General features: G+C 42.3%; 1 protein-coding gene across 1 annotated transcript in view; it reads right to left on the reverse strand.

Moving 5' to 3' along the window:
• Positions 1–1,909: 1,909 nt before the first annotated feature.
• LOC308676122 (solute carrier family 12 member 3-like) overlaps positions 1,910–22,708 on the reverse strand; it is a gene marked incomplete at its 5' end in the record, with an annotated part of 43,144 nt that continues 22,345 nt past the window's right edge. The window contains 13 exons of the mRNA XM_081341858.1: positions 1,910–2,169; positions 4,346–4,413; positions 5,111–5,246; positions 8,279–8,365; positions 8,886–8,997; positions 11,015–11,116; positions 11,999–12,052; positions 12,718–12,800; positions 13,696–13,802; positions 15,471–15,593; positions 16,137–16,248; positions 19,275–19,374; positions 20,608–20,763. Of these exons, the coding sequence (XP_081197984.1) occupies positions 2,028–2,169; positions 4,346–4,413; positions 5,111–5,246; positions 8,279–8,365; positions 8,886–8,997; positions 11,015–11,116; positions 11,999–12,052; positions 12,718–12,800; positions 13,696–13,802; positions 15,471–15,593; positions 16,137–16,248; positions 19,275–19,374; positions 20,608–20,763 (1,382 nt within the window). The 3' untranslated portion in view covers positions 1,910–2,027. The remainder of the gene's footprint in view (positions 2,170–4,345; positions 4,414–5,110; positions 5,247–8,278; positions 8,366–8,885; positions 8,998–11,014; positions 11,117–11,998; positions 12,053–12,717; positions 12,801–13,695; positions 13,803–15,470; positions 15,594–16,136; positions 16,249–19,274; positions 19,375–20,607; positions 20,764–22,708) is intronic.

A 22,708-nucleotide genomic window follows, 5' to 3' on the forward strand; every position in this document is an offset into this window, starting at 1 on the left:
TTCTATTCTATTCTATTCTATTCTATTCTATTCTTATTCTATTCTATTCTATTCTATTCTATTCTATTCTATTCTTATTCTATTCTATTCTATTCTATTCTATTCTATTCTATTCTATTCTATTCTCCAATATTTATTCTATTCTATTCTATTCTATTCTATTCTATTCTATTCTATTCTATTCTATTCTATTCTATTCTATTCTTATTCTATTCTATTCTATTCTATTCTATTCTATTCTATTCTATTCTATTCTATTCTATTCTATTCTATTCTTATTCTATTCTATTCTATTCTATTCTCCAATATTTATTCTATTCTATTCTATTCTATTCTATTCTATTCTATTCTATTCTATTCTATTCTATTCTATTCTATTCTTATTCTATTCTATTCTATTCTATTCTATTCTATTCTATTCTATTCTATTCTATTCTATTCTATTCTATTCTATTCTATTCTATTCTTATTCTATTCTATTCTATTCTATTCTATTCTATTCTATTCTATTCTATTCTATTCTATTCTATTCTATTCTATTCTCCAATATTTATTCTATTCTATTCTATTCTATTCTATTCTATTCTATTCTATTCTATTCTATTCTATTCTATTCTATTCTATTCTATTCTATTCTATTCTATTCTATTCTCCAATATTTATTCTATTCTATTCTATTCTATTCTATTCTATTCTATTCTATTCTATTCTATTCTATTCTATTCTATTCTTATTCTATTCTATTCTATTCTATTCTATTCTATTCTATTCTATTCTATTCTATTCTATTCTCCAATATTTATTCTATTCTATTCTATTCTATTCTATTCTATTCTATTCTATTCTATTCTATTCTATTCTATTCTATTCTATTCTATTCTATTCTATTCTATTCTATTCTATTCTATTCTCCAATATTTATTCTATTCTATTCTATTCTATTCTATTCTATTCTATTCTATTCTATTCTATTCTATTCTATTCTATTCTATTCTATTCTATTCTATTCTATTCTATTCTATTCTATTCTATTCTATTCTATTCTATTCTATTCTATTCTATTCTATTCTATTCTTGTGGGTCTTCCTGTCTGCCAATTTCAATTATTTTTTTATTTTTTTTGCCAAAGCCACCTTCTCTTCCTTTTGCTGTGTGGGCAGAACCTTCCATCTCAACCATAATTGTATGCGTCATGAGCTCAGCTGACTGGGGAGGCTGAAATATTTGGGTTTCTTTTAGTTTACTGGGGAGCGAAGGGTTAAGAAGCAAAGTGGCTGTTCTTTTTTAGCAGGTTTTCAGTTGTTTTTAAGGGGTGTAGTGGAGGCCGAGGTAGCTGCAAAGCTCTAATACTGTCTCTGAGGCCCCTCAAAATGAATTCCCAAGTGATCTGAAACTCGGACCTGTCTGGGAATCTGCAAATGAGCTATATGCTGCTCTTAAAGTAGGAGTGGTCAACTATGGCTCTTTATCACCTGTGGACTTCAACTCCCAGAATTCCTGAGCCAACATGGCCGACTGGGACTCCAAGTCCATAGGTTGTAAAGGGGCCATAGCTGCCCACCCTTTTAACTCTGCCTTGTATTTGTCACGCGAGAGTTGCACCCCAGAGTTTGCAACTTGTTGAACTTTGCTGGAAAAGGAACCCCCGTTAGCGGAGGAGGAAGTACGACAGCCCTGGCTAAGAAGAACAAAGTAGGAGACACACCCAGGGTTATTAAATAACAATATTCAAAAAGTATCACTATTTACAGAGCATGGAGACACAAGCACATCCAGAATCAGTCCTTTGCATTCAAATGCAGCAACAAGCAGAGATTTAAAAAAAACCTCAGCAAAATCCCTTTGTTGTGCATGGGTGGTCCAGGCTTCTCGGCGATGCTGACCTGCTCAATGGCAATGTCCTTCTGCTTTCCGTGGGGGTGACTGTCAGACTTTGGAGTCTAGTGCCCCCCCTTGTGGCTGGGCTGGCATAACAGCAGCCCCTTATAGCCTGTTTGCGCAAGGCTTCTTGGTGATCCTGCTGCCCCCTATTGGCAGTAGAGTGTGAGTACATCCTCTTGGTTGCCCCGGATGAAGACCACTGGTGGATATAAGTTTTTGGAGACCATCTCAAGCCAGGCCATGTAGAGGGAGCTGGGGCAGGCTCCTTTTCGTACCACCGGAAGGCTTCTAGAGAATTGAGGAAAGGCAGAGAAGGAATTAGGGATCTGCTCGTAAGGAACTGAGAGACCCCACATTACAAAATCTGTGCGTACCCTACAACAAGGATGGGCATTGTGTACGATAGAAGTGACCTTCCCGAAGAAGACAGGGCAGACAATTTCTGCCATTACCTGATTAACTTGATCTCCTACACTAGATCAATGTTTGAACAAGCTCTGATACAAGGCCATGAGTTCTAAAAATGCTGCTGGCAAGCAAGCAAGCAACAATCTCACAACGAAAATGATAACTTAGAAGGACAGATGAATGGCCCTTCCATTTACTAAGGTTGGACACAGCATCTTCTAAGACTCCTCATTTGCATGGCTCATTGTTGGATCTTTGCACAACAACTCAATACATGGAAATACTTAATTGCTGAAAAATCTCGGTATTAACCTTTAAATCAATTGCCTTTTTCATTTGGTGAGAACTTTTGGGCTGAGTGCAGACTATTTGCATTGTTAACTACTGAATGCCAAGTAATTATTTGATTGCCTCGTCTTAGCCTCAAATATTCCTTAATAAACTCTTGTGTGGGCTGGTTATTAATTATAGTTTCATTTTGGACTGTTTGCTGTTTAACAACCGGTTTTACAACCTATGCTGTTTGCTATTGATAGAAGCAGCACTGGGGGATTGAGCTGTGTTTGGTACAGCCTATTTTTTAAAAAATAAAATTAGCTTGGTTGATTTTGTTTTTCTATAGTGAAAAAGAGCCAGTCTGGTCTAGTGGTTAAAGTACCAAGCTAGAAAGCCGGAGACTATGAGTTCTACTCCTGCCTTTTTTATCCTATTTTTATAAATAACTTAAGGCAGCAAATATATTCAACACACCACACCTTCCTCCTATTTTCCCCATAGCAACAATCCTCTGAGGTAAATTGGGCTGAGAAAAAGTGACCTGGGGCCAGTCACTCTGTCTCAGCCCAATTTACCTCAGAGGATTGCTGTGGGGAAAATAGGAGGAGAGAGGTATGGTGTGTGGAATATATTCGCTGCTTTGAGTTATTTATAAAAATAATAAAGATGAGATATAAATAATTAAAAATAAAACATTTTGCTTATTTTCCCCAAACCTGCTGTCAATTTTTTTGGACAAGATGAGGGGGGAAATTGTTTATTTTCTAGCAGGTGGGGGTATATGTCCAGGGGCAATTGCACAATAGGTATACAATTTCCTAAATAATTAAATTTAAAATGAATTTGGTCTAGTGGTTAAGGTACCAGACTAGAAACCCGGAGGCAGCGAGTTCTACTCGCACCTTAGCCATGGAAGTCAGCTGTCTGATCTTGGGCCAGAGACCCTCCCTCTCAGCCCAAATCACCTCACAGTGTTGTTGTTGTGGGGGAAATAGGAGGAGGAAGGCATATCTTTGCTGCCTTGAGTTATTTTTGTAGAAATAATAAAGGTGGGATAAAAAATAGAATTTATGTCCCACAAAAATTCCCAGAATCAGGTCTGTTTTCATAGCGAGGCATGTAATTTATTTTTGTGCCTAAAGAGCTTTAATTGTCTAGCAAAACAAAAAAGAATAGGACACTTAAGACCCCAAACACCTGTACTTTGGAACTGTTAATGACACACAATGAGCTCCGGAGATTTCCTGTTCCCAAGCTTATGGATGGTGTCCACGGAGATTAAAAGTGTATCCTCAGAAAGCTGCCTTTTCTGAGTCTTGACTTTTCTATCCATTACTCTGTTGTGTAAAACTGGAATGCAGGTGATCTTGTAGCCCAACGTGTGCACACATCTCCTGCCTTTTTACTTCAGGAGCTTATGTATTCCTTCCTCAACTTGTTCCCCCACCACAACCTTGTAAGGTAGGATGAAAGTTAGGAACTGGCCCCAAAGCCCCCCAGGATGCTTCTGGGCCTGAAGATAGAACATAAATCTCTTTCCTCCTTGTCCAGTACCTTAACCACTAAATCCACACTGGCATTCAAATCAGACGGCGTTCCTTTGTGCACACTTTTCAAATTAATAGGGATCAACAAGGCAACGCTTTAATAACTGCAGCCTGGTGACCCATCCACCACCACAAACTTAATTCCAAAAGGAAAGGGTTGCATTGTTGCCCTAAGTAAGAATGCTACTACCATTAGGGAGGCTGACCACTCTGAGAAAGAAGATGCGACTCACATGACAATGAGGGCTGCATTGCGGGAGTGATCTTGTAGAACCTCGTGAAGACGCATGTGCTGCTCAGACTAGACATTGGAGAGGAGAGAAAAAGAAGGTTTTAGTGGGTTCCCTTCCCTTTAACTCTCAAAGCTCAGCTCGAATGGAAATGTCTAGCTGGCCTTGGCGGATCTGGGAAACAAAGCGAGATGTAACATATGGAGGGGAGGCCACAAGGAGATCACAGGGAAGAGATTAAGGGGAAGAGGAACTAATCATCCTGGGGGGAAAACATCTAGGAAATCACCAGCAGCTGATGCTCACTTGAAGGAACTTTTACTTCTGTCACTAGACTTGTTAATGCTCAGGATTATGCTGAGAAGTGACCTCAAAGGCAACTCTTTCAAAAAGGCAACTGGACTGTTTTATTTTATTTTCCCCTGAGGAGGAAGAAGAAGACATTTTGTTTCTCATCTGTTTTGGCAGGATAGTGGGGGCAATGGAAGGATTAGTTCTGACAGGATGGGAGGGGAAGTTGGAAGGATCATATTTCTTTGCAGTCATCTGGTCATTAGTGCTCTCCCTGAGAGTTCTTGGGGCTACTTGGGGTTTTATCTGTGCCCTCAAGGTCACCTGTGTCAAGAATGCAAATGGAGGTGGAAATTTCTTGGAATTGTTGCAAGTGCTGTGTTGTAGACAAAGAGATAGGTGGTGTGGTGTCTTCATTCAAACATTCTCTTCACTTGTCTCTTTGACCTCAAGAAAAACAGACTCAAACATTCTCACCTTTTTCTTATAGATTCTGAGGTCTTCACCGGTGACTTTCCACGGCATCTCCTTCTTCATTCCTTCTATGGTTTCGGCATCCTTTTGGCCTTCGTTGAGCCGAAATGGAGCTATAAGGTCCTCAAATTCTTTGCAACTGCCATGGGGAAGGAAAGAAGAAAAGATGTAGTATGAAAAGGGAGGAAGAGAATAACAGAAAATCTGAAGGACAGAAACCTCACTGTTTAAGGAACGCGGGTTTCGGACAGCCAACGATAAGCGTCACACATCCCTCAAGAAATGATACAGGCAGTCCTTGGCTTAGGATCACAACTGAACCCAAAATTTCCACTGCTAAACAAAAACCTTGCTGTTCAGTGGGGTTTGCCCTATTTTAAGACTTTTCTTCCCCTGGTTGTTAAATGAATCATGCAGTTGTTATTTAACATGGTTGTGAAGTGAACATTGCTTTCCCATTGGTTTTGCTTGTCAGAAGGTCGCAAAAATTGATCACATGATCCAGGACGCTGCAACCATCCTAAATGCATGCCAGTTGCCAAGGGTCCAAATTTTGATCACATGACCCTGGGGATGCTGCAAAGGTCGTAAGTGAAAAACAGTCATAAGATACTTCTCTCAGTGCCACTGTAACTTTGAATGGTCACTAAGCGAATGGTTGTAAATCGAGAATCAACTGTAATTGGCTTCAAACCCATGCCCAATTGCGCCCTTTTTGACAGAAAAGAATTTTGAAGAGGTCAAAAAACATGGAAGGCATGCATGCTTAGCTTACATGAATTAATTCTGCTATTCAATTCAGTAAGTATTCTGTAGGTCCTTAATCCAGTCAAATTTCTCATAAACGTACTAAGCCCAACATTCATTATCATATAATCAGGGGACTGGAGGCTAAAACATACAAAGAACAGTAGCTGGTATTGGGTATGTCTAGTTTAATGAAGAGAAGGACTGGAACCGACATAATAGCAGTGATCCAGTATCTCAGGGGCTGCCACAAAGAAGAGGGAGTCAAGCTATTCTCCAAAGCGCCCGAAGGCAGGACAAGAAGCAACGGTTGGAAACTAATTGAGGAGAGAAGCAACCTAGAACTTAGGAGAAATTTTCCTGACAGTTAGAACAAATAATCAGTGGAACAACCTGCCTCCAGAAATTGTGAATGCTCCAACACTGGAAGTTTTTAAAGAAGAGACTGGCCAGCCTTTTGTCTGAAATGGTTTAGGTTTTTTTGCCTAAATAGGAGATTGGACTAGAAAGACCTCCAAGGTCCCTTCCAATTCTGTTATTCTATTCTAATCTCAGAACAACAGACAACGCGTCTTGATCTTCTCCTATGTGACATTTTTTCAGGTACACTGGTACCTTGGTACTCATCGTTAATTGGCTCCAGAAGGTGTGATGAACACCAAAAACAATGAGTACCAAACAAGTTTCCCCCATAAGGAATAATGTAGGGAGTCACAAGTTCTAACTTGTGTGTTGCGAGTGTGATGAATACTGGATCAAAAATTTCATGTCAAGATGCGTTGGATACCAAATTTGATAAGTTTCAAAGCAGTTGAGTATCAGGGGACCACTGTGTTTGAAGATTGCCTTCACTCCCTCTCCCTCTTCTCTTTTCAAGGCTAAACAGCCATTTCTATCTCTCCTCAGAGGTTTCTCTCCATCCTTCTTTAAATGTAGAACTTGACTCAGTACTTGAGGAGCATCTTGTTAATGTTGAAGAGGGTGAAATGATTCTTCCCACTGAATTGGAAATGACTTCTATGTTTATTCACAAAAAAACCCTGAAAGATTCAGCATTATCCACGATGGTAGAAATGGTTGGTGAAGATGATGTGACTTGCTGAGGTAGCCAAATAGACTTATTTGATCAGAGAAAAGACAATTTCTACATTTATTGCTGACTGGAAACCATTTATAGACTTTAGCATGAAACAGGAAAAAAAATGAGTGATTTATGGTTTGGATGATTGGACAGTATTAATTATAGAAAGAAGAGCCATGGATAAATTTGTAAATGTACTTAAAGCTGCTGTAAAGAAGATCAGAAGTTATGGCTTTGCATGTTTCTTTCTTCACTATTTTTCTTTTATTTTTTTAAAATGGTTTTTTTTACACTTTTAGCTTTTTCTCATATTTTCTTTTTCTTTTACAGGTAGTCCTCGACTTACAACCGTTCATTTAGTGACCATCCAGAGTTACAACAGCACTGAAAAAGTGACTTATGACCATTTTCACATGACTGTTGCAGCATTCCTGTGGTCACGTGATCAAAACTCAAGACGCTTTGTCAACTGGTTCATATTTATGATGGGTCATGTGATCCTCTTTTGCTACCTTCTGACCAGGAAAGTCAATAGGGAAGCCACATTCACTTACTTACTTAACAACTGCAGTGATACACTTGACAACTATGGCAACTGTCCTAAAATGGGGCAAAACTCAACTGTCTCGCTTAGCAACAGAATGTCTGGTCTCAGTCGTGGTCGTAAAATGAGGGCTAGCTGTATTTGTTTGAGACAAAGGAGCTGGGTTAGGAAATAACTGGACAAATCGCAGGAATAATAATAATAATAATAATAATAATAATAATAATAATAATAATAATAATAATAATAATAATAATAATAATAATTAATGATGATGATGATGATGATGAAGTTGGAAGGGACCTTGGAGGTCATCTAGTCCAACCCCCTGCTCAGGCAGAAAACCCTATACCATTTCGGACAAATGGCTGTCCAGTCTCTTCTTAAAAACTTCATGTTGGAGCATTCACTGCTTCTGGAGGTAGGTTGTTCCACTGGTTAATTGTTCTAACTGTCAGGAAGATTCTCCTTAGTTCTAGGTTGCTTCTCTCCTTGACTAGTTTCCATCCATTGCTTCTTGTCCTGCTTTCAGGTGCTTTGGAGAATAGCTTGACTCCCTCTTCTTTGGGGCAGCCCCTGAGATATTGGAACACTGCTATCATGTCACCCCTCACCCTTCTCTTCGTTAAACTACACATACCCAATTCCAGCAACCGTTCCCTATTTTCCTTATTCACTTTTTCACTTTTCCTAATTCACTCTAAAGCTTTCCTTGCGCAGAGCCTTAAATAAAACCCTCGCCCTTCTCTTCATTAAACTACACATACCCAATTCCAGCAACCGTTCCTTGTATGGTTACCTGGTTTCCTCCGGTTTCCACATTTTTTCAGGCAGCACCACAACCTCGCTGAAGCCCAGGCGGAATTTTTCCAACAGAAACTGGATCCTATTGAACAGAAAGTTAGATGAGAAAAATCCATAATCTCCCTGATTATATTGTTAACAGGCCAAATGCTTTGCGTATCTGCTCAGATGAGACATTTTAATGCTCTTTAGGGTTTTAATGGTTTTTATTGTTTTAGAATGGTTTTAAGATTTTAATTGTCATGCAGACTTTTAAAGTGTGACCTGCTCAGAGTTGTTTGCTGAGATGGGAGGCTATAGAAATCAAATCAAATCAATAAAATAAAATACAGGCTCCTCTTCCTGGCACATTCGTGACCGAAGATGACATAAACAAGGAGAATAGGAGAGGCCTTTCAAAGCAAAGTCAACATTTCACCGCAGACTTTGGGAACAATCTAAAGACAAAGTGTGAGTGATATCTTTCGGGACAGCGTGTCTCCCATTTACAACCTCCCTGAGCAAACTCTGGTTAGCTGCCAAGGAAACATCGCCAGCCCCTTCCTGGAACTGTTTAGCTTTGGATTTTAATCTCCCCACCATCCCTGCCCTTTCTCCCTTACTCTTCTCTGTGCTCCTCGGCGTTAGAGATCTGCCCACTGATGAAGACTCGGACTTTGCACTGGCTCCAGCGTTTCCGGCGGGTCAGAAGATAGGGGATGAGGAGGGTCAGGCCTGCAGAGCAAGGAGGCAGGGGGAGAAAAAGTCCAGAGACCAGCTGCACAACATGATGGCACAACCACACTGCCAGAAGTGACATCCTGTCTTACAAGCAGAGTGCTAGCTCTGCTGGGAAGACATCTCTCCCAGCATTTCCTAACCAGCTCAAGTCTCAGTTCAATAGGGCAAACAGGCCCCATTTTCATCTGGTATCAGCCTTCATGGACAAAGGTAAAGGTACTGTAAATGTTTCCCTGTCAATCATGTCCAACTCTAGGGCACAGTGCTCATCTCCCTTTCTTGGCCGAGGGAGCCAGGTGGTCCAAAGACAATTTCCATGGTCATGTGGCCAGCATGGCGGTACACCAAAGGCACACAGAATGCTGTTACCTTCCCACTGAAGTGGTACCTATTAATCTGCTTGCATTTGCATGCTTTCAAATGCTAAGTGTGCAAGGAACAGGAACTCACCATATTGCACAGAACTCGGGTCTTGAACCTGAGCTGTCAGCTTTCCAGCTGACAAGCTTAATGTCATAACCGCTGAGCCATTGTGCCCAGACAGGAAATACAAATAGATGAACTAATTCTACTTTGTTGTAAGGCTGTGTTAATAGAATCTTGCAAGTCTGAAGGTACACACTTCCCACCCTCACTTTTAACCGCATGCTTCATTAGGGTGGGGTGCTTCTAAGTTTCTTCCTCTAACTATTAATTCCTTGGGAGCACCTCCATCTGTTCTCTAATTGTTTCCTGCTTTACCTTACCCACAAGGCCATTCACACATCCCATTATATTTGGAAATAACCATTTTGCACGGATGGAGAGCTTGCCCATGAGAATCAATGAGGAGATGAAAAGAAAAGAATATTACGTCCCAAGTGTGCTCTCTCACAATTGCTGAAGAACGTGTAAAGCTTGGTGAAACAGACATATGGTTCACCATACATATGTGTATATATATATTCAATATAATATATAATAAGCATATTACATGCAATAATGATAAAGTATTTATATATGTATTTGTGTAGGTATGCCTTTATACACACATACATATATACATACAAAGATACACACACTCTATCACTCTATCTATCTATCTACTGTATCTATCTATCTATATCTATAATCTCTCTCCCTCTCTCTAAACATATGTGAGAGGATACAAACACATTTATATGGAATTACAAAGTATTTGTATGTGTGCAAGTCTGCGCTCACAGAGATACAGGTAGTCCTCGACTTACGACTACAATTGAGTCCAACATTTATGTTGCTAAGTGAAACCTTTGTTAAGTATGTTTTGCCACATCTTGCCACAGTTGTTAAGTGAGTCATTGCAGTTGTTAAGTTAGTAACATGGTTGTTAACTGAATCTGGCTTCCCCATTGACTTTGCTTGTCAGAAGGTCACAAAAGAAGATCCCGTGACCCCAGGACATTGCAGCTGTCATAAGTATGAGTCAATTGCCAAAGCATCCGAATTTTGTTCACATGACTATGGAGACTCTGCAATGGTTGTAAGTGTGCTGTTGTAACTTTGAACGGTCACTAGATGAACTGTTGTAAGTCAAGGACTACCTGTAGAAACACAGATAGACACATCTATATATTCATTCATTCATCGGGAGAAGATCTGACATAGTTGACTTTGCACCACCTCGATGGCACATTAACTATTATCTATGAAATAATATATAGTTAAAATTGCATGTGTTAGACATGTATCAGTGTTAATAATATGCATACAATAAAAGGACAATGAATGAGCCATAAAGAACCATGGAAAAAAACCCTGTCTTTATGGCTTTCCCATCTGTGTCTGAGCTTTGCCCTATTCATAGACACGCTCACGTGCTATAAATGTGTCCTTTCAGTTTTGCATTAAAAAGAAAAGTCACAATTTGAGACCATCAAAATGTCATGGTCCCAACTGTATGTCCAGGCTATTAGGGGGTTGGGTTTTTTTTGGCCCAAAACAATAACAACTATCAAAACAAGAATTATTATTTCCAGGCAAATTCACCTACCACCATCATCAAACAACCAATAGATGTCAATATTTTTCTTCTTCTGCTTGCTCTGGAACACTGTCTCCATGCTGGCATCGGCGCCAACTTTAAACGCACCACCTACAATGAAACATAAACATGAAGAGATGTTCCACATAACTCACAATCTCACACTTTCTAGCCTGGTGCCTTAACCACAAGACCAAACTGGCTTTATGAACAGCTACGGAATAGCCTTCATCCAATTATCTCCAAACACCAAAGTTTACCCAGCATTAAGTGCTAACTGGGCTTAGCATTAAAGCACCATGCTAGAAACCAGGAGACTAGTGAGTTCTAGTCCTGTCTTAGGCATGAAGGCCAGCTGGGTCACACTTAGCCCACAACATTAAACCTGGGCAATAAGCTGGTTAGTCACTTCTTGTTGCAACCAAAGCATCAATGCTTGGTTGATTCCCCCCCCCAAAAAAAGCAGACCCTGCACTTGTGGGAAAATAAGGTAAAGGTAAAGGTTCCCCCGCACATGCGTGCTAGTCGTTTCCGACTCTAGGGGCCGGTGCTCATCTCCATTTCAAAGCTGAAGAGCCAGCGCTTGTCCGAGGACGTCTCCGTGGTCATGTGGCCGGCATGACTAGACGCCAAAGGCGCACGGAACGCTGTTACCTTCCCACCGGAGTGGTCCCTATTTTTCTACTTGCATTTTTTACGTGCTTTCGAACTGCTAGGTTGGCAGAAGCTGGGACGAGTAACAGGCGCTCACTCTGCTACACGCTACTCGGGATTCGACCCGCCAAACTGCAGACCTTCCGATCGACAAGCTCAGCGTCCTAACCCACTGAGCCACCGCGTCCCTTGTGGGAAAATACTAGGGAAATAAAAAAAATCCCATAGCACTTTCAAGCTTCCAGTCCTTTTGAAACTCTTTTGATGTGAATTTGGAGAAGTCTGAAAATAGGCAGATCCTGACAGGACCCTTTATTTACTTATTTGAGGCAAACTTACGTTTCTGTTTTTCCTTCCCCAAGGCAGCTTCTGGATCTTCAAAACCCAGGTTCACTGTCCCAGGAAACAGAGAAAAAGCCCATTAATCAAGGCTGCATTTATTTATTTATCAGATAAATATATAGTATATCTATATATCCCCTGCCTTGTACCTAATTCAGTAATACAGGTAGCAAAGAGAAATTGAAATACAAAACACAACATTAAATGCTGGTTCAAAATGTGTACAGGCAGTCCTTGACTTATACCAGTTCATTTAAGTGACCATTCAAAGTTACAATGGCACTGGAAAAAAAGTGACTTCTGACCGTTTTTTCACCCTTACAAACGTTGCAGCATCCCGGTGGTCACATGATCAAAATTAAAATGCTTGGCAACTGACTCATATTTATGACGGTTGCAGTGTCCCAAGGTCACATGATCCCCTTTGGCGAACTTCTGATAAGCAAAGCCACTGGGGAAGCCAGATTCGCTTCACAATCATGTTACTAAGTTAACAGCTGCGGCGATCCACTTAACATCTGTAGCAAGAAAGGTCGTAAAATGGGGCAAGGCTCACTTAAGAAATGTCTTGCTTAGCAACAGAAATTTTGGGCTCAGTTGTGGTCATAATTCAAGGATTACCTATAGTTATTTTTTTTTAAGGAAACCTGTTCTCTTTTCCAGAATTAAAGCAAGACAGATTGTAGCTTCCAAATGCATTTCTTGGATTCACTCACCTTGGGCCTTGATCATCCGTGACATGTCCAGCCCGTCCTTCATCCGAAGCAGGCAGACCCCAGTGCCAAGATCAAAGGAGTCACTGCAAGGGGATGGGGGTGGAAGAGAAAATTCGAATAATGATCAACCAATTTTCATGCATTGTCCCTATCATCCCTTTAGTAGAATGTTCCCTTAAAGAAAAAACAACAGAGCAAGCTAAGAGAGTTTATGTCTATCTATCTATCTATCTATCTATCTATCTATCTATCTATCTATCTATCTATCTATCTATCTATCTATCTATCTATCTATCTATCTATCTATCTATCTATCTATCTATCTCTATCATCTAATTGTTGTGCCTGGCTCCTCATGGACCACAACACGAAAGTCTCCTTTGTCTCCTGGAGTTTGCCCAAATATTTATTTGTATCCTGCCTTACAAATAACTCAAGGCTGTGAATCTATCCAACATACTTTTTCCTTCCTCCAATTTTCCCCACACAACATCAACCCCGTGAGGTGGGTTTTGCTAAGAGAGAGGGACTGGCTGAAAGTCACCCAGCTAGCTTTTCATGGCTAAGGCAGGACTTGAACTCACAATCTCCCACTTTCTAGCCTGGTGCCTTAACCCCTAGATCAAACTGGCTTTACAAACAGCTACGGAATATCCTTCATCCAATTCTCTCCGAACTCCAAAGTTTTCCTGGCATTAAGTGATACTCAAGCTTACCAAACTCAAAAAAAACCCAACACAATATATTTATGGCTTTCAGTGATTTTCCTCTGGAACTGATTTAAACTCTGGCAGTTTTACCAACTAAAAGAATATATAAAGTTTAAAGGGCAAAGGGTCTTCTACAAAGTCTCTATCTTAGGGGAGATCCAAACCCATCCTTTTGTAAACTCTCAGCACCTATGTCCATCCCCTGTTTGCTCCATTCCTAACATCACCCCTTTTTCATTTATTCTTCTTGAGAACATGATATCCTTACTGTATTATGCCCACATAATTCTCCAGGTTTTGAGGAGAATCGATCTGCCAATCATTCTTATAACCAAGAACAACCGTGTTAGGTTTTAGGCGTCCTAGACCTGACACCTGCAAGAAGAAAGTGTGTTTAGTTTCTTATCAAAGGGAAATACTATGCACATTTTGTTAGCACATTACATATTGTGCTAAACATGTGATTTATTTTAATCCAGTCTGTTGAACAATCATGTTGGCGTACTTTACATACATTGACCATAAACTAATATCTGGAAATCATAATGGTTAGGTTCATCCAACTTACTCAGCCAGGAGATAGGTAGTGTCAGAATTGCAGTCCAGGGGTATATGTGTCTTGCTAATTAGAGATCACTATTTCAAAAATATCTTGACAACCAAGTCTGTCTGCCTATCAGTCCATCCATCCATCTATCCATCCATCTACCCATCCATCCATCCATCCATCCATCCATCCATCCATCCATCCATCCATCCAGATGGACTTAGAACCTGAGCAACAAATTTACTTTAAACTTGTTCTTAATGTCAAAACATTCAGTGATGAGGCTATATAAATATAATAAATATAATAAATAAAGATTATTTAGAGCAGAGGTCTCCAACCTTTCTTGACTGGCGGACCGGGGGGAAGGCATTTTATACACGTGCGCACGGACACACAAACGGGCCTGCGAACACGCGCGATGCAAATGGGGGGGGTGTTAGTGCCCGCATGACACTTGCTAGCACCACCCTGTTTTTGTTGTGCGGTGCCCTGGCTTTGCCACTCAGCACCCCATTTGCATAGTGGTGTTGGCGCAAGTGGGGGTGAGTGTGCACTCACACATGTGCACACTGGCCAGCCTGTTCTGCAGCCCAGTGGCCAGCAGGCTATGGCCCTGTAGTGGGCTGTGGTCCACAGACTGGGGACCTCTGATTTAGAGAACTATAGGTAGTTCTCAACTTAAACTATTCGTTTAGAGAGACCATTCGCAGTTACAACACACTGAAAAAGTGACTTGACCAATTTTCACACTTATGACCGTTGCAATATCCCCATAGTCGTGTGATCAAAATTCAGGTGCTTGGCAACTGGTTCATATTTATGATGGTTGCACTGTCATAATCACGGTCATTGATTGCTTTTTATTATTATATTATTGTTTTTATCAACATAATGTGTTTGGAATCGGGCATGTTATAGAAATTATAAAGTGTACACCCACTTTTTCATGTTGGTTCTCTACTACTAAGCTACAACGCCTTTCCAAAAAAACACATAGAAGACTTTGTCCCATTAGCTTGGATAACAGAATGGGATCTCCAGGTAACCGAGCGAGATTTCCAAGCAGTCTTAAAGCTTTGAGGTGAGGATCAACAAAAACAGCTGAGACAGAACATCCAAAACTACAAAGTAGCTTAGAATCAGTGCTATCCTCTTCGGGGTCCTTGGTGTTCTCTGAGTTTGGTGGTTTTCTTGCAGACGTTTCATTACCCAACTAGGTAACATCATCAGTGCATCACCTAGTTGGGTCATGAAACATCTGCAAGAAAACCTCCAGGTTCAGAGAGTACCAAGGACCCCACAGTTCAACCCTGTACAAATATTCTCTCCTGTAGCTGTTGTCTTCATTTGGGACAATACTGGGACCAAAACTGCATATCATTTTTTCAGCTTCAACCCATCTTTCTGTCAGGGTCCCTAATTTTTGCTCCTTTCTCCGGCAATGAATGCAAAGGCATTACACAAGGCCTTCATTCCCAAGACAAATGTGATACCTGCATAAAGGTTCTAGCTCCTGAACGTAAGTCTCCAATGGTGATATAGTTGTAGAACGCATGGATTTTCCGCTTGCCGAGCCATTGGAGTTGCTCATCATAATCCTCAAAGCAGGATGAATCCTGTAGCTGATGGGACGAAACCAAAAGGTTTGGACTTAAAAGGGGCAGCAGCCCTCCCCATCTCTTTATTCCTGCCCCACAGAGTGGAATGGGACAACTCACTGCAGCCAACTTGTCAAGGCCAACTCAGCCGCAGGACAACTCCACACTGCATAATTCAACGTGATAAACCAGGGGTCTTCAAACTTGGCCCTTTTATGACTTGTAGACTTCAACTCCCAGAATTTTCTTAGCCAGCGTGCCTGGCTGAGCAATTCTGGGAGTTGAAGTCCACAAGTCATAAAAGGGCCAGGTTTGAAGACCCCTGTGATAAATGTTATCCACTACTATTTTTTTGATATTATTTCCGTTTTTTGTGCAAGTGGACAAACATGAAAATAATGCAGAAGAAACAGTGGCAATATAACATTTATTGTGTTTGACTTCTCCCATGTGGAATTTGTCATGTGGCGAGTTGTCCTGCAGCAAGTTGGCCCCGACAAGATGGCCTCAACGAATTGTCCTTAGACCCCCAAAGAACTGAACCCTACAAGGGACACTAACCTCAGCCACATTTCCGCATATCATGAGGCTGACGTTTTTGGTGAAGGCTCCAACAAAATCCACCAGGGCTGGTCGGAAGCTGGGAGGACCTGACAGGACCAAACACTGAGGCCTGCAGAAGGGAAAGACAGCAACCACAAGATGGTTAGTAAATGTGTATCACACCAAAAGATGTGTTCTCTGGTTGCCTAGAAGACCTGCATGAAGCAAGGCCAGAGGTGATCATCTGAAGAGCTAAAGTGGACATCCAGCCCCCCATGGTATGGTATGGATTGCTATACCCCCATAGAAGTATTACTTATAATTACATGCATTGTGTATATATGTTTACTTCTCTTCTGTCATGTTCTCATCATACACTAAATCAGAGGTCCCCAATCTTTTGGACACCAGGGACCGGTTCCATGGACAGAGGTTTTTCCACGGACCAGAGGGTGTGTGGTTTTGTGTGCGGCCTGCATCTAGCCGATGGGGCTTTGCTTGTTTGTGCAGCCCATTTGCTGGCATGCCATGGCCCGGTACTGGTCCATGGACCGGAGGGTTGGGGACACCTGCGCTAAATGATAATAAATAACTGCAAGATGAACTGGGCAGCAGGGATGGACAAGCTGTCAAGAGTGAAAAATTGGCAGCTACGTGCCTCTCTGTTTTCAACTTGCCATTAGAGTAAGGGGGGGGGGGAGAAGTGTTACTTTTGAATGGGTTAATTTGAGAAACAAAACCTGTCCACTTCTACGGAAGCTTGCTGAGAGTTGGCAGCATGGAAACCTTTCAAGGACATTCTAGCAGGTGGGAAGAAGATAGCAGACGGGTCCCACAGCAAAGAGAACATGTTTGAATGAGTTACGTGGACATCCAGGGGGTTTGGCTGGGAAAGTCATTGTTACCTGCTACAGTCTGCTGCCTTGGGATTTTAGAGTTAGTTGTACCTTGCCTTTACCAGGCCATGTATTCAATAAACAGTAAGCTTTTCAGAAATAAAAATAATCCTGGACTTTTATTTGGATACCCGCGCTGGAAGTTGACGCAAGCTCCCTTCAACTCAGTTCAGCTGCAAATGTGCTACGTGTGCTTGGTGGATGTGCATTAGGACAGGGGTCCCCAAATCCCGGGCAATGGACTGGCACCCGGCTGCAGCATACCAGAAACCGGGCCGTGCAAACAAGCGAAGCCCCATCCGTGGGATGCAGGCAGCATGCAAAACCACACCCTCTCCGGTTTGTGGAAAAACTCTCTCTCCATGGAACCGGTCCTTGGTGTCCAAAAGGTTGGGAGGCTGCTGTATTAGGTCACTGTCTCTAGGGATATAACTCAATTTGGCAGCTAACATGGAGGGAGCAACTGGTACAACTAGGACATCCCTTCAAACACCGTATGCTATTTCAATTAATTACTGCTCCATAAATTACACATAAGGGACGCGGTGGCTCAGTGGTTTAGGATGCTGAGCTTGTCGATCAGAAAGTCGGCAGTTTGGCGGGTCGAATCCCGAGTGCCGCGTAACAGAGTGAGCGCCTGTTACTCGTCCCAGCTTCTGCCAACCTAGCAGTTCGAAAGCACGTAAAAATGCAAGTAGAAAAATAGGGACCACTATGGTGGGAAGGTAACAGCATTCCGTGCACCTTTGGTGTCTAGTCATGCCGGCCACATGACCACGGAGATGTCCTCGGACAAGTGCTGGCTCTTCGGCTTTGAAACGGAGATGAGCACCGGCCCCTAGAGTCGGAAACGACTAGCACGTATGTGCGGGGGAACCTTTACCTTTACCTTTAAATTACACATCCTGGAGAAAGATTATATAATTGCATAGGTTCACCAACTAAAGGGGTATTCAGAGATGTTTTAGCCTACAAGGCAGGCAAACGGCAAGAATCTTGTCTGCAGTTCTACAAGCACAGAGCGCAATTTAAGCTACAGAGATTGAGGCGACAGTTTGAAAGAACGGCTTGTCGGAGTTAAAATACAGCCCAGAAATTACAAGGAGTAGAGTTTTGTATATAGGTAGCCCTTACGACTTACAACCATTTGTTTAGTGATCGTTCTAAGTTACAACAGTACTGAAAAAAGTGACTTGTGACTATTTTTTTTCTACACTTATGATCACTGCAGCATCCCCATGGTCACATGATCAAAATTCAGACCCTTGGTTCATATTTATGACCGTTGCAGTGTCCCGGGGTCATGTGATCATCATTTGCAGCCTTCTGACAAGCAAAGTCAATGGAGAAGCCAGATTGACTTAACAACTGAGGCACTAACCGAACAACAAGGGCGTAAAATGGGGCAATATTCATTTAACAACTATCTTGTTGAGCAACAGAAATTTGGGGCTCTATCAAAGTCCTAATTTGAGGACTACCTATACTGAATATCGAGATGCACCCTTCAATCCCAGTGCTACACCTGACAGATCAGTAAGAGAAAATATGAAGGAAAATATTAATTCTGAAGTCATCAGTGGCAGAGCAGAACTGCTATTTGGAGATAAATGTTCCCCAGCAGCCATCCAAACACTGAAAACATTACCCAGGTCCACAGATCACCAAATGGTTAGTTCACACATTGCAGTGAGCCATCAGCTGGTTGGCTTGCCTTAGACTTACTCTATTGTGCAAAACCCAGCACAGATTGCCCTACGCTATGGGCTGTTTCACCATAAGCATGGAATAAACCACAACTGCTCTGATTCATGCAATACTGTTGGACAGGGATCCCCAACCCCCGGTCCGGGGACCAGTACCGGGCCGCAGCACACCAGCAACTGGTTCGCACAAACAAGCAAAGCCCCATCTGCAAGATGCAGACAGCACACAAAACCACGCACCTTCCGGTCCATGGAAAACCTATCTCCGCGCAACCAGTCCCTGGTGCCCAAAAGGTTGGGGACCTCTGCTGTTGGTTACAAAGTGCAACTGCTGGGTTCATACAATATGAGTCAAACAAGGCTGATAATGGCTTACCACTGCAGTCAATCAGTTAAAGATGGTGAAAAGAAAACCAGGATTATGCTCAACTTTCATTTGCAAGAAGGAGCTGGAACTGAAGACCACAATCTCAAGCATATTTCCATCCCTTACTCCATTCATGGGGGGGGGACCCTGAGAGCTGAGGACATTTCTCCTTCACTTGACCACTCACCGGAAATTCTTAACATGATCCTCCACGTTGGTCAGGTTCATGGCATTGGAGAGAGCCATGTTGTAGGTCCCAGCCTGCACGGAGGAGCCCCAGTTCACCTCTGTGAGGAACAAGGAGGGAAGGTGGGTTAGGAAGAGAAGAACAAGATCTTTGCCTAGTCATTCCCTACTTTCTATCCAGTGGTTGCCCAAAACTCAAGGAAGACACAGAAATAGGATCCTTGGCCTGCTACAAGCTCTTAGACCAGTGATGGTGAATCTTTTAGAGACCGAGTGCCCAAACTGCAACCCAAAACCCACTTATGTATTGTCAGGTGTCGGGTGGGCGTGGCCCATTGGGTGGGTGTGGCCCAATGGGTGGGTGTGGCTGCAGTGGTAATGGCAGACTGGGTGGGACTAAAAAGTTCAATCAGTCAATTCCAACTTTGCGAGATCTTTTTTTTTCCCCGCAAGAAGTTGAAATTGATTGATTGAACCTTTTTTTTTGCACACAACGGTGGAAGCCTAAAGTGAAAAGATTTTATAAAACCCAGCTGAAGGCCTAGGACTGGGGCAACGGTGTGCGTCCCCACACAGAGGGCTCTGCATTCCACCTGTGGGACACGTGGCATAGGTTCGCCACCATGGTTTTAGATCCTTTCCTGTTAAATATGGGGCTCAACCGGATCACTCTCAAACCATTTACAGGTAGTCTTTGGCTTATGACCACAACTTAGACCAAACTTTCTGTAGTTAAGTGAGACAGTTGTGAAGTGAATTTTGCCTTGTTAAGTGTGAAAATCACTTTTTTCAGTGCTGTTGTAACTTCAAACGGTTACTAAGTGAAACATTGTAAGTCAAGGACTATCTGTACAAGAGGTAGAAACTCTTTTAAGTAGGATATTTATGGATACCCCATCTGTTGGATATTTCACCTCTGCTATCACTTTGCCACGGGACCTTTAAACTATGCCCAATTTGGTGGTCTTAAGACACAAAAAAGCAAACAAACAACCCTGGTCCCTAGGCAGCACGCACAAGTACTCACATACTCAGATACTATTATTCACTACTCATTCTTCTCCAAACGGACTATATTTGGAATGCTATCATTCCACACATCTTGGTGCCAGTTTGGGGGATAAGGGGCACTGGAGACAGATGTAACAATTTCACATCTCTTTGTGCTAGACTGGAGGTGATGAACATTGAATCGCCCTGACTCTACTCGAAATGATGCATGTCTCTTGGTATCAGGTTGGGGATGGTGGGCATTTCAATTATCCCAACTCTGGAGAACATCAAGTGGGGTGGCGGTGCCTACCTTAGGAACTTCAATGTCAAGGTGTTCTCACCTGGTTTCTTGTAGGTGACATATGCCAAGCTCACAATGATGACCCCAACGACAATCAGGGCTGCCCACCAAGTCAGCAGGAACATGATGACCACAGAGACGATGGATCCAAAGAGCGCGGTCCATTTGTTGAAGTAGCGGAAGGAAGGCCTCCAGCCTAGAAAGGGCGAAAGAGAGATGGGAATGTCATTTATCCTCTCCAGAGCCCTCCCACCATTTTAATCTAAAGCAAGCATGTCAAACTGCTGGCCCGCGGGCCGGATGCGTCACGCTGAAACCACACCAACCGCATTGCCGGCAATGGAAAAAAGCCATGATACGTCGCGCAACGTCACGAGTTTGACATGCCTGATCTAAAGCTTTATCTGTGCAAAAAAGATTTAATGTTTTTAATGTTGGCTATGCAAGGCCGGAAACTTAGAAGTCAGCACCCTGAAGATAGCTGCTAGATGGTCATGTACAATAGAAGTACATAATAATCATAATTTTACTATTATATTATAATAGTATATTATGTATACCATTGATGGTATATTATATATCAACACGTATCCTATTATACACTGCATATATGAATATATATATATATATATATATATATATATATATATATATATATATATATGTGTGTGTGTGTGTGTGTGTGTGTGTGTGTGTGTGTGTGCAAATACACAATATTATATTATTAATATATAGCACATTACAACATGCAATGTAACACAATGCAATTTTTTCAGGTTTTAGTAACTTGTATACAGCAGGGCTATTCAACCTTTTCACCCATTGTACCACTTTTAGGATATGGCAACATCCAAGTACCACCAGTCGCCTAGCAAGGTGTCAAAAACTTGATGACCCCCCCAAAAAGGGAAAAAGTGATGAAGTACAGGCAATCCTCGACTTACAACAGTTCGCTTAGTGACTGTTCGAAGTTACACAGGCACTGAAAAAAGTGCCCCCCCCAGCCACAGCCAAGCAAGACACATGCCTGCCTGCCCGGCGGCGCTCTTCCTCCTGTCCGCGGTTTTCATTGTTGTGAGCATTTCTGTTGAGGATTGGCAGCGGAGATGGGATGGGGTGGGGTGTTTGGTTTTTATTCCCCCCGTCTGCTGGGTGGTTGCAGCAGGTTTTGGTCACTTCACATGATCCTGGGACACTGTGACCATCATAAATATGAATCAGTTGCCAAGCATCTGAATGCAAATCACAAGACCCTGGAGATGCTGCAACATTCCAGCTGATCGGCGCTTCTTCTGGGCTCAGCAGAAGCGCCAGGATCAGCACCGAGCTCCAGCTGGAGCCTGGCTCTCATCCTGGTGCTTCTGCTGAGCCCTGACAGCCCTGAGCTCCAGCCGTCTCTTGCTCAGGCTTGTGCGGTGCTGCCACCGGTTCAGCTCATTCTCCTCCCCTGCCACCACTTTTCTCGGATGGTCGCGTACCACCTGCCAGGTGCCAATGTACCACAGGTGGTACCCGTACCACTGGTTGAAAAGCCCTGGTATACAGCATACAGATGTCATGGTATGTCATCTCAGAAGCAGATCAAATAAAGAAACAATGAATGGGAGAGACAGAGAGAGAGAAACAGACAGACAGAGAGAGACAGAGATTTTCACTGTCCAGAATGCAACCCATAAATTAGAGGATTAAGTGTTTTTTCCACACTACCTTCTGAATTCATGCACTCCTGTGACAAAAACGGTTTTACCTCCTCGGCCCTGGTTCACCTACCCAATCAATCAAAATAGAGCTGGAAGGAACCTTGGAGGTCATCTAGTCTAGCCCCCTGCTCAAGCAGGAGACCCTATAGCATTTCAGACAAGTGGCTGGCCAGTCTCTTCTTAAAAACCTCCAGTGATGAAGCACCCACAACTTCTGAAGGCAAGCTCTTCCACTGGTTAATTGTCCTTACTGTTATGAAGTTTCTCCTTAATTCCAGGTTGCTTCTCTCCTTGATTAGCTTCCATCCATTGTTTCTTATCCTGCCTTCTGGTGCTTTGGGAAATAAGTTGACCCCCCTCTTCCTTCTGGCAACCTTTCAAATATTGGAATACTGCTACCACTGTCCCCACTAGCCCTTCTTTTCTCTAGACTGGCCATGC

Source organism: Vipera berus, assembly GCF_964194415.1.
Source record: "Vipera berus genome assembly, chromosome: W".
NCBI classification, from domain to species: Eukaryota; Metazoa; Chordata; class Lepidosauria; order Squamata; family Viperidae; genus Vipera; species Vipera berus.